The sequence below is a fragment of the Cinclus cinclus genome, chromosome 3 (genome assembly GCF_963662255.1).
Source record: "Cinclus cinclus chromosome 3, bCinCin1.1, whole genome shotgun sequence".
Taxonomy (NCBI): Eukaryota; Metazoa; Chordata; class Aves; order Passeriformes; family Cinclidae; genus Cinclus; species Cinclus cinclus.
This window is the reverse complement of record NC_085048.1, coordinates 60250744-60269027: the sequence shown is the minus strand read 5'-3', so window position 1 is coordinate 60269027 and position 18284 is coordinate 60250744. Positions and strand designations below refer to the sequence as shown.

The window sequence follows — 18284 nt, the reverse complement described above, 5'->3', positions numbered from 1 at the left end:
TCCATGAAACTTAGCATTCAAGACTGCAACCCCCTTAAATGCCCAAGATATCAAAGACACTTCAACTAACAGTATGAAATACATCAATTTCTAAAAGACATATGGTAAGCAAAAGATGGGATCTTTTGCTCTGAAGTATTCCTCTTGTGAAGAGAGGAATATTACAACAGCCAAGAAGCTAAAAATTCAGCTCAAGAAGAACAGCTTGGATGTGTTGATTGGCTTTGCTACATACGGATGTGTTGTGCTGAACTCCACAGCTCCTGTAAGATCTGTTGTAATGCTGCAATGCTCTTGACCAGACACAGGACTAGCAGAAAGTGATTTGGCAGCACTGACATCCACAAAGCTACAGTGGAGTGACCAAAGACCTGGTACATTGAAAGTCCAGCTCAGGAGGCCCACTGTTTTGTAGAAGTGTAATTTTCTAACAGCAGTGCACTTTTTTAGACATAACATATTTTGTTGCCATTTAATTTGGTTTAATATAAGTAAATTGAACTCATCAACAGTAAGAATGCTCAAGCTTTATGGTAATTGGAATACATAGGAGGAGTAGAAGACAGAATTATTTCCAGCCTCAGGTTTTGGTGGTATAAACAGTCAATACTGTTACAGAAAGATATCAATAAAACAAGACGCCTCTTATAATGACATTTATTACTAACACTGAAGGGTTTCTAATGTTGCTGGTTAAACAAAACTCCCAGGAAATCTAATCAATACATTTTCAGAACAGGGGCTGTCATTCTGCATCAGGGAAATGACCTAACCTTTGACTGAAGCTGAAGCATTAGAAGCTGAATTTGCTACAGCTGGAAGAAATATAAAGTTGTTGGAGGTTACTTTAGGGGTAGCACTTTTAAAGTGAGATATTTCAGTATCGTTATGCTAGAATGCTAAAAAAGGAACATGTGTCTGTTTTACTCCTGCTGGCTCAGGATTTTTAACAGAACCTCTCTGGCTTTTTACAAAGAACATACATCTGACAACTCACAAATGCAAAACAATTCATAGACTCCATTAATTAAAACAGCATTGAAAATCAGTCTAGCCAACTCTATCCTAGAACAATCTGATTCTTAAAAACCCACATTTTCACATACAGACAGAACTTGCCTTGTAGGAAGCTGTAGAATTTGCCTATGCAAGGTGTATGAAAAGACTGCATCTAAATTCCTGGACACACTGAAACATTCTGAAAATCAACATAATCTGTCATGAAATCTTAAGTGCTCTAATCTTCCCTAAGATGTGGCTAAGCTGTCAGTAACTCCACTGAGCAATTTCTCAAGTTAGAGATCATCTTCTCCCACAGGACAGACAGCAGCTTTTGGTTTTAAACATTCTCCAGGGTTGTACTTCCAAAGTTTGAAGGATTCCTGTTCCTACCCATTTAGCAAACCCTGCCCTTTCACTATTTTGTTTTATTCTCCACCTTTGTGTGTGTGTTTGGCACACACACACCTGCAGAACTTTTGGTGCCATCTTACCAGGCTGCATCAATGCTGCCACTTAACCACTTGCTCTGCACAGCTCTGCATTCAGTGCCTCGTTCTGTTTTGCTCCACTGACCTTCAAATTTAGACCTTATATGCTTTCTTCTTCAGTCTTCTCCCCATCTTCCCCCAACAGGAAAAACCAGGTACCTCAGAAAGCAAACTTTGCAAAAATGATAATAAGGTCAACTGTTTTACTGTCAGAAGATGCTGAGCAGTTCAAGGAAGCTGAAATAGTTCTGTTTGATCTGAATTAGCCACTTGGACAAACAAGAGTATTTATGACAGGAACAGCCTTCACAGTTGTCACCATACTGCCATCATACTAACAGAGACAAATCTATTTTGCTGATTCAAAATTAACTGAACTACAAAGTGATAAATATACAAAATAATGGATCGACCTTCTATTTATCCAGGTAGGCTTAGTAATGAAGGAAGTATGGGGACAATTATTGCCTTTAAATATTTTCATTCATTTGCCTAACAAAAGAATGTCAGTCTGGCCATGGCTTAACTACAGCATTCTGCAGTCCATTTAAATGTAGTATTGGCGTTTTTGCATTCCTTGGGCTTTTCTTGTTTACTGTTTCTCCATCACAAAGCAGGAGACAGCGCAGCAAGCTCCTCTTAGGATACATTAAAAAGTGAAAGTTTTTTTTTTCTCAGTGTTATATTTCTGGCTTTCTTTCTTTTTGCCTCAAAATACAGGGAGAAATAAAGAAAAGAGTGAAGGAGACAGCTATTCTCCTGCTGAATACTTTTTATTTCCATTAAAAATTCAGCCACTGTAAAACGATTTCTTGAACTGACACAAAAAGAGATATCACTAAAATTCACATACAAGCTCAAGGGGAAAGCACTTTTTTCTTGATTGCCTTGAAAGACTCTGTTCTGTTTGGATGTGAGGAGTTACCAGCCCCATACATGGCTGGTACAGTCAAGGATCATTCAGCTAACTGCATATATAAACATACACATAGCCGTGAAATTCTCATTCGAGGCCATTAATCCTTTCAAAAGCAGCACTGGCTTAGTTACCTACTTTGAGGCTTGTTCATTCTCTCTTTTACAAAGTCCATAGGATCTAGATAACCCTTACAAAGCCATCAAATGAGAAGGCAAAGTAAATCCATCAGAGATCTTGGTGACAAATCTATTTAATAAAAACTGAAATGCTAAAAAACTGGGAATTGAAACTGCATTGGCTTTATTTCTCAGTAAAATACTATAATGTAGCTGAATGACTGTAAATGAGATACAGTCTTGCATGTCACTTCAGGAGTCAAAAATACAAGTAATCTTAAAACCAGGATCTCAAGACACGTGGGGATAGAAGCAATTGTCCAGGCAAAGAAGTTATATGAAATGTTATACGAAAGTATTCCGGCAAATCACAGAGTGATTGATTATTGTACATTCTTGTAATTATACCTGGACTAATTCTGACTTGCGTATTCCAGGCACACACATTTCTATATTCCTTCTTGGAGAGGACCCCGAGCCTGAACCACTAAACTCCCACAGTACAGAGAAGTACTCTGGAATATTCTTTGAGCAGCACTGTTTTCTGACTCCCCATAAAACTGCTGGGAAAGTCTGTTTCTGAAAACACATATTCTTCACAAATAAGCAATTACACACAGCAACTAAAACAACATCTGGTGGGAAAATGCAATTAGTTTTACCAACAACCACTCAATCAGGAAAAGAGGTCAACTGATACACTTGGCAGTCTCCTGCATTATTCCCAAGTCAGGTTTTAGTTATTTCCTGAAAGATATGTTCACTAGTGAAGCTAAAATCCCATTCAGAGCTTTAGAAGTCTGAAAGTTTCTGCTGGGGTTTTGTGGTTTGTTTTTGTTTTTTTCCTAATTCAAAATAGTACTACTTAGAAGCAAGGACAGCACTCTCAATCAGTGAAAAGGCAACACAAAGTAGTTTAGAAGAAATGCCCTTGCTGTTTTGAATTTTGTAACAGAGAATCAAGAAGTCCCTAGGTTAAGCTATACACTAATGGAGTTAGTCTCTCAGCTTCTGCCCTCTCCTTCTAAGTCTCAGGTGCTGGCAGAGAGCAGGAACTCAGTGGGGTCAGGAGGAAATACATGGAATGGGTGAGGTCAAGTGGAACTGAGTCACAACATGGAGTCAGGCTGAGTAATAAACTGTTACCAAATGAGGCACTGAAGAAGAATGACTATTCTCTTTAAAAGCAAGGAAAGATTAATTCCTTTTCAACCTGCCAACAATCCCTCAACATCTGAACACTGACAAGAAACTGGCTCCTGGACAAAGAGAGCTCTAGTTGAACCCATGCAGGATGCAACACTGATGGGAAAGGTTTTGGAGAATTGCTCCTGCTTTCCACTGGTATACTATCTCTTTTTGTCAATTCAATGGAAAGACAATGTGATATCACTTTCCCAAAATATCACCTTTCCTCTGCCATTTACTACGAAACTTGGCCTTGCTTTCCCAGACAAAACCTAGCACAGAAATCCACAAATATCCCCCATCGAGATTCAATCACTCTAATCCCTGTTTTCTGCACCAAGGTTTCAGACTATTTGCAGGCTTGAAGACATCTGACCCAAGTTCAAGACCCCATCTGGCTCCTGGTCTTCTTAGTAAACTTCCAAAAAATTGATGGATTAAGTACCAGTGATGATAAAGTTCAAATCAACCACACTGGCAGCTACATTTCTTTTTGAACTGAAAAGACCACAAAGCTCTACATGAACCAAAGGGATCCTGGGGCAAAAGTATTCTCAGCCAAGTGGCTTTGGAGGTGGAAAAATGGCCTCTTCCTGAAAAATGCTGTAAAACAGTTTGGAGAGTTTTCCCTCTGTAAGAATTACACTTCCACTCACATGCCCTCTTCCGACCAGTTCAAAGTCTGAACAAACAAAGCAATTTTCCTACCCTACATATGACCTCTCCTTAGAGGACCTTCCTGCAGAAGGTTCATTTTTTTCCCTACACTGCCTAAAACACAGCACAAGTGCATGCTGCTCCCTCACAGAGGTGCACTGAGAAATCTCATTCTTACTATTTGCCCCAGGGCTGAAGCACAGCACAGAGCTTTACAAAAATGCAAGTTCAAGTCAACGCTCTCTATCTCAGAGAACTAAAGACTTCAGGCTATATAAGCAAAATCTTTCTGTACAAGTGCCAGCAAGGTGAGAGGAGAGGCAAATGACTTCTTTCTTCCTGACACCTCCCACACAGAGACTGGTCTTGTTTCTATTCGCACTCACCTTTACTTTGCTGACTCAAACATTGAGGCTTCAAAAATGTAAAACAGCACCAGGTATAAAAATGCTAAGTGGACACATTAACTGAACAGAAAAAGTTTTCATCTCTCCCTCCACCTCTTGCTTGTCACTGCCATCAACATCCTTCTTTCCTGAGGGAGGTGAAGACGTGGTGGAATGTGCAGCATTTAAACTTCAGATTCCAGTCAACTAAAATAGCAATATTGCAACCTGAGAGTCACAGGGAAAGAGTTACAAGGTACACTGTTGAGGCTGATCTGTACATCCTGGTACACTATGCTTCCAAAAGGATGTAAAAATCCATTCAGGCATTTGCTTTTTGCACTAACAAACATCAAATACCCTGTATACAAGGACGAGCAAAACATTAAAACAGTTGTATTACTCCTTTCAGACAGATCCATAAAGAGAAAAATTTCTGTGCAAGACTCATCTGAAACAGCCTTGACACAAAAGACTGCAGGAGCTACTGAGAGAACGAGCCATGATGCCGTCAGCCCATAAACAACCCCCATGTTACAGCTCTCACAACTAGAACAAATGGCACCATCTTGTTAGCTCTCTCAGTGCCTTGCCTCTGCAGGCTGGGTGAAGAGCATCCAGGGAAAGATTAGGCGAGGCACAGATGAAGCGAGTGGGAAGAAGAAAGCACATTGAAGTATCACCTTATTGCTCTGCTCCTCCAATTACCCGCTCAGTGACTGTGCAGTACAGACTAGGCTTTCTGGCAGGAAAAATTTGTCTGGAATAAACCCACAGATAGATGCCATAGATCCTGAAGCCGTGGATGAGCCCTAGAGGCTCCAAAGGAGAACATTCTTGCTGCCTACCCACCCCAAAACTCAAGCCAAAAGCCTAAAATGTCCTCATCTGAGCACAAAAATCTACAGTGTAGCTGCTCATTGCTAGTGAAAAAAGGAAAGTGCAACCAAGAAATGACACAGTGCACCAAGCTGAGTTTTCTCCTTCCTTCTTTTTGGAAGCTGTATTCTCAGCAGAATGATGCATAAAAACCTACTTGAGACAAAAAGGCAAAGGAAAAACAATGCTAATACAACCATACACTGATATCAGAAAAAAAGGGGAGGAAAAAAAAGAGATATCTATTATTTAGGAAATAGCAGCACAATACAGCTTGAAAACAACATAATAAAAAGAGACGGGAGAAAGGCAAAATAGCACTTAAAATTCACATTACTTTTCCTACAAAACCTGTCATTATTATGTACCATCATAAAAATCAAGTCCCCCAAGCAGAGAGCAAAACCAAAGTGTTACTGCCTTCCAGTATGTATAAATATATAAAACAAGAATACAAAGTCTCTGCAAAAATATTTAAACATTTTAAGTTTATAACCCCTCCCCCATATTTTGTTTACAAAATGCTGAAATAGCTTAGTAAACATTTACAGACCCCTTAGCACAAGTAAGCAGAAATCATTATTTTAAATCACAAGTTTGCCACAAAGGTTTGAAATGCTTCTAAAAACAGTCCAAAACGTTAGACAGTTAAGCTGTGATGGGTTTTATCTGTTTGTTTTATATAACAAAACGGATTTATCTTGAAAGACAACTGAAGTCTCCTTCCCCTGTCCTCACTTTTGCATTTTAATGCTGCTGCTCAATTATGCAGCATGCAGTGTTAAAATGCTTATATGCGATGTAACCATTGTCTGCAGTCCTTGTGGCTTGAATAAACTGCCTGGTTAATTAATGACACGTCTTCAATGCTATAAAAAGCCTCCAGCCATTTTTCCCAGTAATCTGAGTAATTCATCCATCAATGAAAGTAAGGCTTTCAGATCTTCCTCAACTACTGTATCTAAGAGTGCAATTTTGAGTGGCCCTAGTCACTGTAACCATCATTTGGGTCTGCATCTACAATTGCTGGGAGAAAATGATGCATTTTTGTATGTTAAGACACAAAAATATAATTATTCCCTGGCATCTTTAAGGCTCCTTTATGTGTACCTGTAAATCCTTAATAGGAACAAGAATTATTCTAATAAAGACCAAAATAATTGCTCACACTTTCAAATTTTACAGGCTGTAACCTTTTCCATTTTGTCCTTCCTTCTCTTCATTCATGATAATACTTATGGTAAATAGCTACTTTCCCCATATTGCCCCAGTTGCTCCTTTGTAGCTCCCTTTCATCATTCTGTCAACTCATTAGAAAGCCATCTTTAAGATTTTTTCCACACATCCAGATGTCTGAGAATAATTAAACTTTATCAGAGTGACTACCATAATAGCAAGGACTGCCCACATTAAACATGTGCTACAGCACCTGAATAAAACCAAAACAAGGAGGGTGCGTGGGAGCACAGGCATCTTGTTTCAAAGCCACAGGCAAATGCAGATGTAGGTGGAAGGCAACAGCAGGGCCCCAACAGACGCAACATTTCCAAACAATTATAAATTCTATGGGTTTGAGCTGTGTTCTGGAAGCTAGGTTAGGCTACTGTCCTTAATTTCAGCTTAGGAGCTGTACGCAGCACCGTTTCCTTGAGAAGGTAGTCATAACTCCAAATCATAGTTCACAGACCAAAACAGGGGATCCAAGAGCAGACTGTGCTAAAGGGGATTTATCAGGTGAAATTCCCGCCAAGGACTAAAGCCATACCAAACCCAAGAACTCGGAGAGAAGCTCATGAAACACCTGATGCCACTGGTAACCACTCTACAGCACTTCTTGTTCCTCCCGTGACAGCTGTGGCTACCACACGGCAGCAGCTGGGCACAGCACAGTGCTGATCGTGCTCAGGGACACAAATGGAACCGCGTGCTGTGCCAGCACAGGGATCCCACCCAGCTCCACCAATGGACCCAGGAACAACATGAATCCCCTTCTTCACCTGGAGCTCCCTTCTGGGTCCTGGGCTCCACCCTGATACACTGCAGGCAAGGGGAAGGAGCTGAAGCCTGCCCCTGCCTCCTGCTTGTCATAGAAAAAAGATGCTGAAGCATCTCTATGGTTACCATGGGAATAGGACGGCAAGTCTTCGGAGCAAGAGTGAGTAACGGCTCAGAAACTGCCTCCCTGCATGCAGCTACTGCAAGCTTCAAGAGACTTCTAAAAAAACAACACACAGAGCTCCTGCACCCTGCGCTGCCTTTGATCCAACACAATTCATCTCTGGTCTCACTGTTTTCTTCCAGTGCATTATAAGACCCTTCAGTGCACAGGATATCTGTTCCTAACATGGTGCTGCTTTTCTGTTTCACCGAGAGCACAATTTTGTCTGATTAGGCACAGAAGAGGCTAAACCTTGGGGCCTGTATTTGCACATTTTTCGTACTCGTGCATGTTGCATCGCAATAGGACCTCATACAACAGTTAATGTTGTACCCAGCAGAATGCAAATCAAATTAGCCTAGCTGCTTATATACTTATTTTCAAAGCAAACAGAAGGAAGCATGCTGGCAAAGTTCACATAAACCTGTGTGTATACCTGTCATGTCCTAGCCAAACAGAATCCTGTCCAGTGCCTGAAGTTCTACAAATAAATGCTTACAACAGGAAAAGGGGTGGGGGGGAAAACCAGAAACAGGCACTTACAGCTGTCAGAAAAGTCTAATAATTTGTACTGGCATAGATGCAGGGAACAACTATAGGTTACCAGCACCTCCTGGGATATGCAGGAATTAAAATATATTAATTCATTTTCATTGAGGGTTTCCTCTATTGGAGAGTGATTTCCCTCTTCACACACCAAAACAGCAACAGGAACAACCTCAGGAAAGTTCAAGGAGTTACACTGTATTGCTATAAATGAAGGGATAATCAGACCCTCTCCCAGTTCTCTGTCTTTCTCTGTCATGAAGAGAGTTAATGTCTTTAATGGGTAAAATACAGGGAGAAGGAAAGGGAAAGGGTGGCCTGAGGGCAGTGAAAGTTGATAGAAAAATGTCACTGCAAGCTCAGCAAACACATAGGAAGGGAGATAAAGCACTGGAAAGATGTTTTGTATGACCTGTGGACTTAGGAAAAATCCTCAATTACTTATTGACATTGCTTCTGTAATTATAAATAAAACCTTTGGTAAGACAAAAGTCAAGCTTTTCTCACTTATAAAGTCCTCAATCTGCTTGGTATGTACACTCCCTCTTTGAAAACAAGCATAGGACAATGCTGCAGGACAGGATAGAGCATTCTCAGATATTTCAAATTTTTTTTAATTTCAAATATACTTTTTTTGCTCACCAGAAAAATACTCCACATGACTCCAACAGCTTCTTGTAGCCCTGAAAAAAAAACTTAAAAACTGCAAGGAAAGCTCTGCTCCTGAGTACTTCCATCCATCCAAGTTTAACACAAGCATGGCACTCTGCCTGAGAGATAGACAGCCCAGTCTTATAAAATCTTCCATTTATACATCTCCCAGAGTCCAATGGGGCTCTGTCTTGGCCAGATGTGTGCTCTGGTTATAGGGTACAGGAGGAGGAAATGCCAGAAGAAGCATTCCACAATGCTCAGAGAGAAAATGGACATACTACAGACACACCATAAAGTGAGAAAAGTGACTCCTAGTCCTCCAAAACAAACATGCAGAATCACATTCAAAAAGCCTACCTACTGAATTAGCTGAAGAAGCACAAACTCCATATTCAAGATCTGGGTGTGAACTATAGTAAAAATCTGCCAATGACCTTTGTAAGAAGTTCATCTGAGAGAGATGATGCTGAGAAAAAGCACTGCAGTCAACCATGTGACTCAAAACAAGTTTGTCCCCAGTAAAAAAGGAGAGCTCAAAAAACCTGAAAAACAACTAAGCCACAAGAAGAATGATAATACTCTCCTCCTAAAAGAAAATGCAGAACAATTTTGGCTAGTATTAACAAAATCGGCAGATAACTTAATAAGGGCAGAGTATGTATCAAATCAGTTAAAAGATACAATTATATGCTCAATTTCAGCAGGACTGTAGTCCGCCCTGGCCACCTCTCTAGCTTTCATCCCGTCCCTACACATTAGTCACTAGCTCCAAGGTGCTTTACTTGAAGCACAGTAAGGACACAAACCCAGAGGCCACACACACTGCCCAACAAGATGATGGTGCCAATGTTGCAGCTCCAACCTTTCCTTGTCTTCAACAGAAAGGTGGTGGTAGGAAATTACCCTCCTCTTGAAGAGCTGCCAAAGAGCCATTCACAGCAAGGGGTGACAGAGGGGACAGCCTACTGGTGCTGAACATACAAGAGAAAAGATGGAGGAGACAGGAGAAATCAGCAGGATGCATGCAGAAGGGGGGTGAAGGAGAAAATTAAGGAACTGAAGAGTGAGGCGAACAGACAGACTATATAGAACAAATTTCTATCAGGACTATATAAAAATGATACTGAGCCATACAATCTCTCTGGAAATGTAGATTTTAAAGATAATTGTGTTAAAGGTCATGGGGACTGTGGAGTGTAATACTTTCGAGGAATACTTTCACTAGCAACAACCTTCATGGAGCCAGAGGGGTAACAAAAAGAACAGTAGAAAAATCTAAATTTAAATGTCAACATTTATCTTCCCATCACTGTACTGACAAGCAGAGTACATTAAGCAATAGGGAAGATGCTGAAGCTACTCTTGACTAGAACAGTTTTCTGTTCTCATTTGCACATTGTTGGGGGTTGGTTCTTTCCCTTTTCAAACTAAAACACACATGTACCAATCAGGAGAAAATTTAGGTAAAGCAATAAGCTAATGAGGGTATCCATTTCCATAAACACTTATTTATGTGTAATGTATGCAACGTCCTTCCCCCCCATTTGCTATTTTTAATTTGAACTGAGCACAGTCTCTCACCCAGCACCTCTGTGATTCATGTTTCCTCGTGCCTCCAGAGGCAAGTACATCTAAATATATTTTAGAAGATCGCTTCTTTCCACCAGCTCCAGAGAATAGTACAAAGATCCATCATCACTTAACATGCAAACCCCTGCAAACCACATAGTTAGGGAGAACTGTGCAGAGCAACATCAAGCTCATGGCTGGTTTGGGTCTCTATTTCAGTGAGTTTGTCAGCAGCAGAGTCTGTAAGTCAAGTAAGTCATTTTCACATAGCTGGAATTGGCCATTATGTTCAAAATAATGCATGCAGATTAGAAAGTACAAACATATTGGCTAAACTGAATTAAAGGCAGTCAGCCACTCCAAATTAAACACTCAAGTGAACGTATTTCCAAATACAGTAGCAACAACTGAGCATCATACAAGTGGGGTAGCCTCATGTTTAAAACATAGGACTGAGAGCTATTAGATCTTAGCTTCCCCACCTACTTCTGCTGCTTGTCTCTTCCTCTTGATCTCAAGTAAATTATTTATTGTCAAGATTTACATTTCCCTAGATTCAAAAAGAGGCAGGCAGACTCCCTGGCTTTAAAAAGCAGTGTTGCAATAATTAATTCATTATTCTTTGCAGAATACTCTAAAATTATTAAAGGCTGCTGCAGAAATGTATATTATCAGTGTTATTATATTCCACTAGCAACTCCCAAAATAACTCTACCTTGGATGAATTTATAATATTCTAAATTCAATAGTACCTTGAGCCTTGAACCAGCATCTTTCTATGGCAGTGTAAAATGAAGGAAGGAAAACAATCCATCTGTGATCCTAACAGGGTTTCTCTTTGCACTGTTCCATACCCACCATTTCCTTCAGCACTGAACTATACACACATACACAACCACAGTGAAAGCAAGCATGTGGAAGGAAAGACTAATCCAGTCACCTCAGCAATGAAAGGCAAGGGACCAGTGTAAATTCTGCAAATGAAACCAGAGCCCCAGCTCCAGCCATGCTGTAAATGGTGCTGCGTCCACTACTGTATAATTCTTTAGAAACATGGTAAAGAAGATTTTAACTGGCTTTTTCAAAGCTCAGCAAAATTTATTCTTTTAAATTTTATTTGCATAAGGTTGAGACATCTCTTCAACACTCAGTTACATACATTTGCTTATGTGAATGCAAGACATAACCATATCTGCTGCTGGAACTGCTTTTGCTGCAAGTGCAGACTGGACAAATCTATACAGAAATGACCAGTCAGATGCTTAATAGTCCAGGCTGCATCTCTGCTCAAATGCATTCATAAGATAGCTGTAACAACAAATTAAGGGTACAATTAACAGATTCCTGTCTCAAACAACTAACTTTGAATAAGCCTGTGTGTGAATCAGGGTGAAAAGTGATGATAGGGAACTCGGGACACTATCATATTCACATAATAAGAACAGGATTAATTAAATTTTAATTATCAGTGGGAGCAGCAGTTTTGATGGAAACTGATCTTAACAAGCGACCATTTCACTTGGCAACTTTTTAAGAGGTGTATTCCATAGAGTACCAATGCCACCCAACTGACACCCCTAAATGCCCCATTTTCATTACCTGTTGGTCATCTGGAGTCCATATGCCACAGGTAATCTGACTCTCCAAGTTGATTTCTGAAGACCAGTGTCTTTGTCCACTGACTGAACCGACCAGCACAAATCCATCTCTATAGGAGATAAGTGCCTGAGTCCCATCATGGCTCCATGTAAAGTCGCTTACCTTAACATATCAAAGACAAAAAAGTAGATATATGGGCCATGTAGGATGTTTTTACTGATTCAATAAAAGGCAGCAGTGCACAGAATGAGACAGGCCAACTATTAGCCCAGGCAAAGATGTGGTATCATGCCTACTGGAGAAAGCACTATGCTTACCAAGTGCCTTTGTGACAATTCTTGCACATTCCTTTAAATAAAGAAATGTTTCATTTTCTCCTGTGCTTTTCAAAAGGTATAAAGTGCTCTTCCTTGTCTTCTTCATTTGGTCTCTCAGGACCTGATCACTCTTGGCTGCAGAGAAAACATGCATACCAACCTGTGCCCCACGGTCATTCACGAGCTCCACGGACCATCTGCCTTCATATTGTATCCAAACAAATATTCCTCCATCTGCATCGCAGGTTGCTAATTTCTGGAATGGTTCATTCCACCTCACCAGCACAACCTTAGAAGATTATAAACAAAAACAGCATTACCGAAAGTTCATGTTGTGCTAACAGCTATTTAACAAGAACCAGTTAAACAATACTGGCAAATAAATATAATCTCACTTAAACCCTAAAGATGCACAAAATAGCAATTTTTGGCCCAGCACCAGGCGCCTCTCAAGAACAGCTGGAATCGCTTTGTCACGGTTGTCAGGAAATGCGCAATCTTTCACCGTCAGGTCTTTTTGGGAAGGCATTGCACACTTTCAATAAAATCACAGGGAACACTGGAACACAGAATTCCATTACAGAAGCTGCAGACAGGAAGCCCTGCACAGATTATCCAGCACTCCCTCAAATGATTCCCCCACTGTACTCTCAGAGGCTGTCAGACTTTTGGTCTGATCATCACCTCTTACTGAGTTCAAATAAAGTGGCATGCTCTGCACACAATTTAAATACTCAGATTGAATACCCATATTCAAAATGACCCCCGAGAGTCTCAAGTTATTAAAAAATAGAAATTTCATAGGAAAGTTGCTTTGCTACTGAGTGTAGAAGGAATACAAAGCAGCTTTAGATTCTTCTCTCCACATTAGAGCAATCTGAGCTTTTCTAGAGAACCTAATCAAGTCTAAACCTACAAACTGCTCTCTCATTTTTAATTAATGCCAGTTTTACAAATACAGTATCTTTTGAGACCTCAGTATAAAACTGAAAAAAGCATATCATCCTAGTGCCTGAAGCAAAAATTAGCAGTAAAACAATTTACCTTCTGTCAGTGACTCTTTCTTAAAAAAACCTTTTTATCCCAAATTGTTTTTTTCTTAAAAAACTTTTTTTCCAAATTAATTTTATTTCAAAAACATGTAGATATATCGGGACACTTACATTCACACACAAGTAAATTACCCCCCCAGCTATTTTACTGAGACAGAGAGTATGCAAACAAAGTAAACATGTATTAAATACTCAATTAGTAGTGTTATTTCAATTACTTAATAAACATCCAGCTGTAATGACACTTTTTCATAAAACTAAATAGATAATTAATCATCTAAAAGTGACAGGCAAAGTTTTCCTGAAATATATTTTGCTGTTTAGAGAGATGGTCCAATTCTCCTAAAGATTCCAGTCCCAAGATGAGCTCTAAGTAAACAGACCCTTCCCACTTCACAAGGAAATCAGCAGCCGTTTTCAGAACTAGGATACAAATATGCATACCTGAACCCTACACTTGACAGCTGAGGGATGATCGTACACTTATATACTGAATGCTACACTTACTCAGAGTGTCAAGGTCACAACTTAAAAACGTGTCTAGCAGTGGAGCTCACCAGTCTGAAGCATCAACCCTTGAACCCTTGAACAACCTCAGGAAAACCATTTCTTCATTCGTATGTAAAGACCATGGGGAGAAGCAAGTATGACAAATCACCTCTCTGTCGGTACACACCTTAGAAGAATGCCATTTGGGATTTTGCAGAAAAACACTGGCTTCTACTTAATATAACCTTGCAGCTGCACTCTAAGTCACCAGTCCTGTTTCCAGCTGGGCAAATTATACTGTGCCCCTAGATGGATTATATCACACTCAGGCTTTTTAAAAAATTCTTATGTTGAAAGAGCAGTAAATAAAATATTCCATTAGAGCAGTGCAAGCAGATGCATTTTGTTGGAGGTTTCACTCTATCCCTTCCACCTAAACAAGAATAGCACAGATTTGTCAAAATTTTGTTTTCATTTTGATATAAATCCAACACACAGAGCCATAATTTCATTTACCCTGAGGCAAAATGCAACAATGACATAACTGTACTTGCCAGCAATACCTAACAGTATTATGAAAGAAGTGAAGAAAAACTCAAGGAAAACACTGGAAAAAAAATATGTTTAAACACAAGCTGCTAAGGCTAATAATGACCATTAATGAGTGGAAGCTACTTATCACCACTAAAACACCCATCTTAAAACACTTAGACACTGCTCATGTTTCACAGATCATACCAAATGAATTCTGCATCATACCAGAATGGATTGCTAGACAAAAATTAGGGAAAAAAAAAAAAGAGAACTCGTTGTTCAAGTAACATGAATGCTTTAGCTAACACCATTAAGAATGCTACTACCTGTCTTAAAATTGTCCTGTATGGTATGGCAAAGATTTGAGAAAAACACACAGTTTTACAGATTAGACACACAAACTGACTTTGTAATATGAATTATGGGCAAAGTGACAATAGTTATTTTGCTGTGCTTTCTTTCTTTTCTATTTTAAATAGGAACCTTGATAAAACTTGAAAATTTTATTTCAGATTCTGTTCAACCTGTCTTTTGTTTAGATTTGGTAAAACACCCAAGAGTGCATTTGAATGTAAACAAGATCAACTAGAGCCTCCATCTATCTCAATTGCATACAAATTAGTAACTTCCAAAATAAATGTATTGCTTTATAATCAGACATGAAAGCAAGACAATGATTTTTCAATGCCTTCTGATAACAGCCTCATAAGGAAGCAAATTCATAATTTGAAAATTCAACTCATTTAAACACAGAGCAAGTGTTATTTTACGAGGTCATTTTAAAGATGATGCCATAATTTGCATTTAACATCTGACTACAGGTGCTGAGTCCACAACTGCTTTGAGTTACTTCCAATTTAATTCCAGACATTTAACATGCTGAAGAAGAGAGACAGAAAGGAAGGATTTCCCTACGTATTAAGATGACTTGGCTTTTATGTTGGCTCGAATGCAAAGCATATGAAGACATGTCCCATTGATAGCACACTTAAATAACACATAAGCTTCAATTATCCCTCTATAAAGAGGAACTTTACTGCTAACTCATAAATGCAAAGATATCATTACTTTCACTAAGAGCTTCAACTCACAGAGGATCCATTTTTACTTCTGCCTTTATGGTCCTCTGCTTTCTACTTAGCATCTTCATGTAGGTACTGAAGGTCTGAACTGTTTCATCTTATACTCAAAAGAGCAAGAATGTTGGTACACAAAAAGTAAGTAGTCTGTGCACCATTTGTGGTCCACACAGCCTTCCTATATTGTCTAATTATTTTTGTTTATTTGTTTGTTGGTTGTGTTTTGTTTTTTTAAATTCTATTAAAAAAATACAAATTATGGTTGTTCTACTCTTGAAAAAAAATGTATCGCAGGTATTAATCAAGTTCTAAACCACTGCCTCACACAGGACATGATCCTTCATGAATAAAATCGGGCCTGAGATATTAAGTACAATGTAAAGGCCAACGATTTGCCCCTAAACAGGATGCTTTCCACAAAGCTGTGAGCTTTTGAGTCAGTCTTACACTTTCTTTGACCTTCTCTTTATACAAGGAATAGTGGTAAAAATTTTGATTCAAAAATGACCTTTAACATCTCTGGTTTAATTGCAAACTTCAAGTTTAGGAATTAAATTTAATTAATCTTAAATGTGCTAGAAACTACCCAAGAACTGACTGCATACTTTAATGTTGCTAACAATGTTGTTTTCTATTTTAAGATTTTAGACAAGAAATTTTTAATAACTGCAATTTTGGAGTAACAAATGTGTGATTTATAGTAAATGTGATCTCTTCCCAACAGAAACCACATTTGGTAATCTAAATTTATTACACGCTACTGACACTTTTAATAATTTTATTCACATTTTCTAAAATAATACAAGACCACTAAAATTCAAAGCATTCGGATAGCTTTTGTTATTCCTAATTTCACTATGGTTTTTGAAGGAGATAATTGAAAATATGACATCAATTAAGTTTTGCAAGAACAGAAGTCCTTAATCTAGAATACCACACAACAGTCATTACTGAAATCTTATTTCTGTACATACAGTATATAATTGCTAGAGAAGCAAAGGACAAGCATCTACAAAAAAATTAAAAGGGTAAGTACCTAGGACAATTAGTTCCTAGAGTTCCTTACCAAATTTAGATAGATTTTATTATGGATATACTGTAGTGAGTCACAGTGACTCATATTTTTAAATCTCTGATCCTCCATCCATCTTCCTTGGGAGAAGCATAGGCTCTAAAGATAGAGGTCTCCTCCAGCATTTGTTTTCACATACACTATAGATGTGCTTGCAGATGGACTGCCACAGCAATAGAGAGCAGAGAATACTCCATGCCAATGTTTGATTACAGCACAACTTGCTACACCTGAAGAGCCACATTCCTGTACCCGGCATGAGCATTCCTGCAATTACAAGTGAAGTTGACATCTCTGCCAGGTGCACAGGATGTGATGCATTGTAACTCCACTGAGCATATGGAATAGCTGGCCTTTCCCTCCCCAGATAAATCATACATTTCTAATGCTATTGAAAGTCACTGAAATAGTTCCACCTTCCAAGCAGGGACAGCACGAGACTTAACTGTTCCCAGGACTGAATAACAAAGGAGAATAGGCTATTGCCTACAGTAGCAGAGTACAGGACTCAGTCTATCCAAAGACTTCTTTCATTCCTATGCTTTTAGGAAACTACTCAGCTTTTTAAAGGAACATATAAAGGCCAAAAGAAAGCACTGACAAAAGGAACTGGACAATCTACCTGGAACCACTGAGCATCACCTATTTGCTTTATCAAGTAGTCCTGTTATGCAGCTGCCTAATAAATACATTGATCTTTACGCATGGTTACAAGTATGGATAAATATGTGTATACAGTAGGTGCAACACACTGGCACACATTAGAGTTTATTAATGGCCACACAACTGAAAAACTCTGTAAGCATATCTATCAAAGAAAAAATATGGGAGAGCAGTGGGGAACAGAAATGGAACACTGAAGTACAAGAACCAGAGAAAACAATTACCACCTTCACATGCTCCTGTATTTCAGTGCCTCTCCCTCCACTGTACAGAGAGATACAGCTACACATATATATACACACGTGTATATATATATATTACATACATATAACATGGGTATGTGCATGAATACACATCCCATCAATCCTTGAGGATCCTGTGCCAGCTTTGTACATTCACTAGTTAACTAACTGAAGTTAGTTAACTGAAGTCGATTTTTGTAACTAAAATATAATATGAAAGTTGGAACAGGCACCCAGAATAAACAGTGGAGCTGTAGTTAATGAGCTATTGCTTCTCACTGTACTTTTACCTATAACCAATATTTAGTTCTAAATAGTTCTGCATATGTTTAGTTCAATGAAACATTTAACTGTCTTTTAAATATTAGTATTTTTAAAAATAAAGGTTATTTAAGTTTTATCTCTCCTAATTTTTCACACTGCAGATTGTTTGCAATTGTTCTTTCACCTTCCCTTATGACCTTTATTTCGTGCGATTACAATAATGTCAGGATAATTCTCTCAATTCAAACTAATTCAATCACACAGAGCATCAAGCAAGTATTTCTCCTACTAATAATAACAGACAAAAAAGCAGTAGATGTGGTAGACAGTGAGTTGGCATCACCCATCTTTCCTATCCTCCTTGTCTTCTATTGCATTCTCCAGTGATATGCTCCCTATCTCTCCCACACC

The 18284-nt window shown here is 38.9% G+C and overlaps 1 protein-coding gene across 2 annotated transcripts in view; it reads right to left on the bottom strand.

The window, feature by feature from the left end:
- TULP4 (TUB like protein 4) overlaps positions 1 to 18284 on the bottom strand; it is a 112198-nt gene that overhangs the window by 32941 nt on the left and 60973 nt on the right. For both annotated transcript variants that reach the window (XM_062488880.1, XM_062488881.1), the window contains exons 2-3: positions 12639 to 12767; positions 12162 to 12323 (exon numbers count right to left, since the gene is read on the bottom strand). In XM_062488880.1, the coding sequence (XP_062344864.1) occupies positions 12162 to 12323; positions 12639 to 12767 (291 nt within the window). The remainder of the gene's footprint in view (positions 1 to 12161; positions 12324 to 12638; positions 12768 to 18284) is intronic.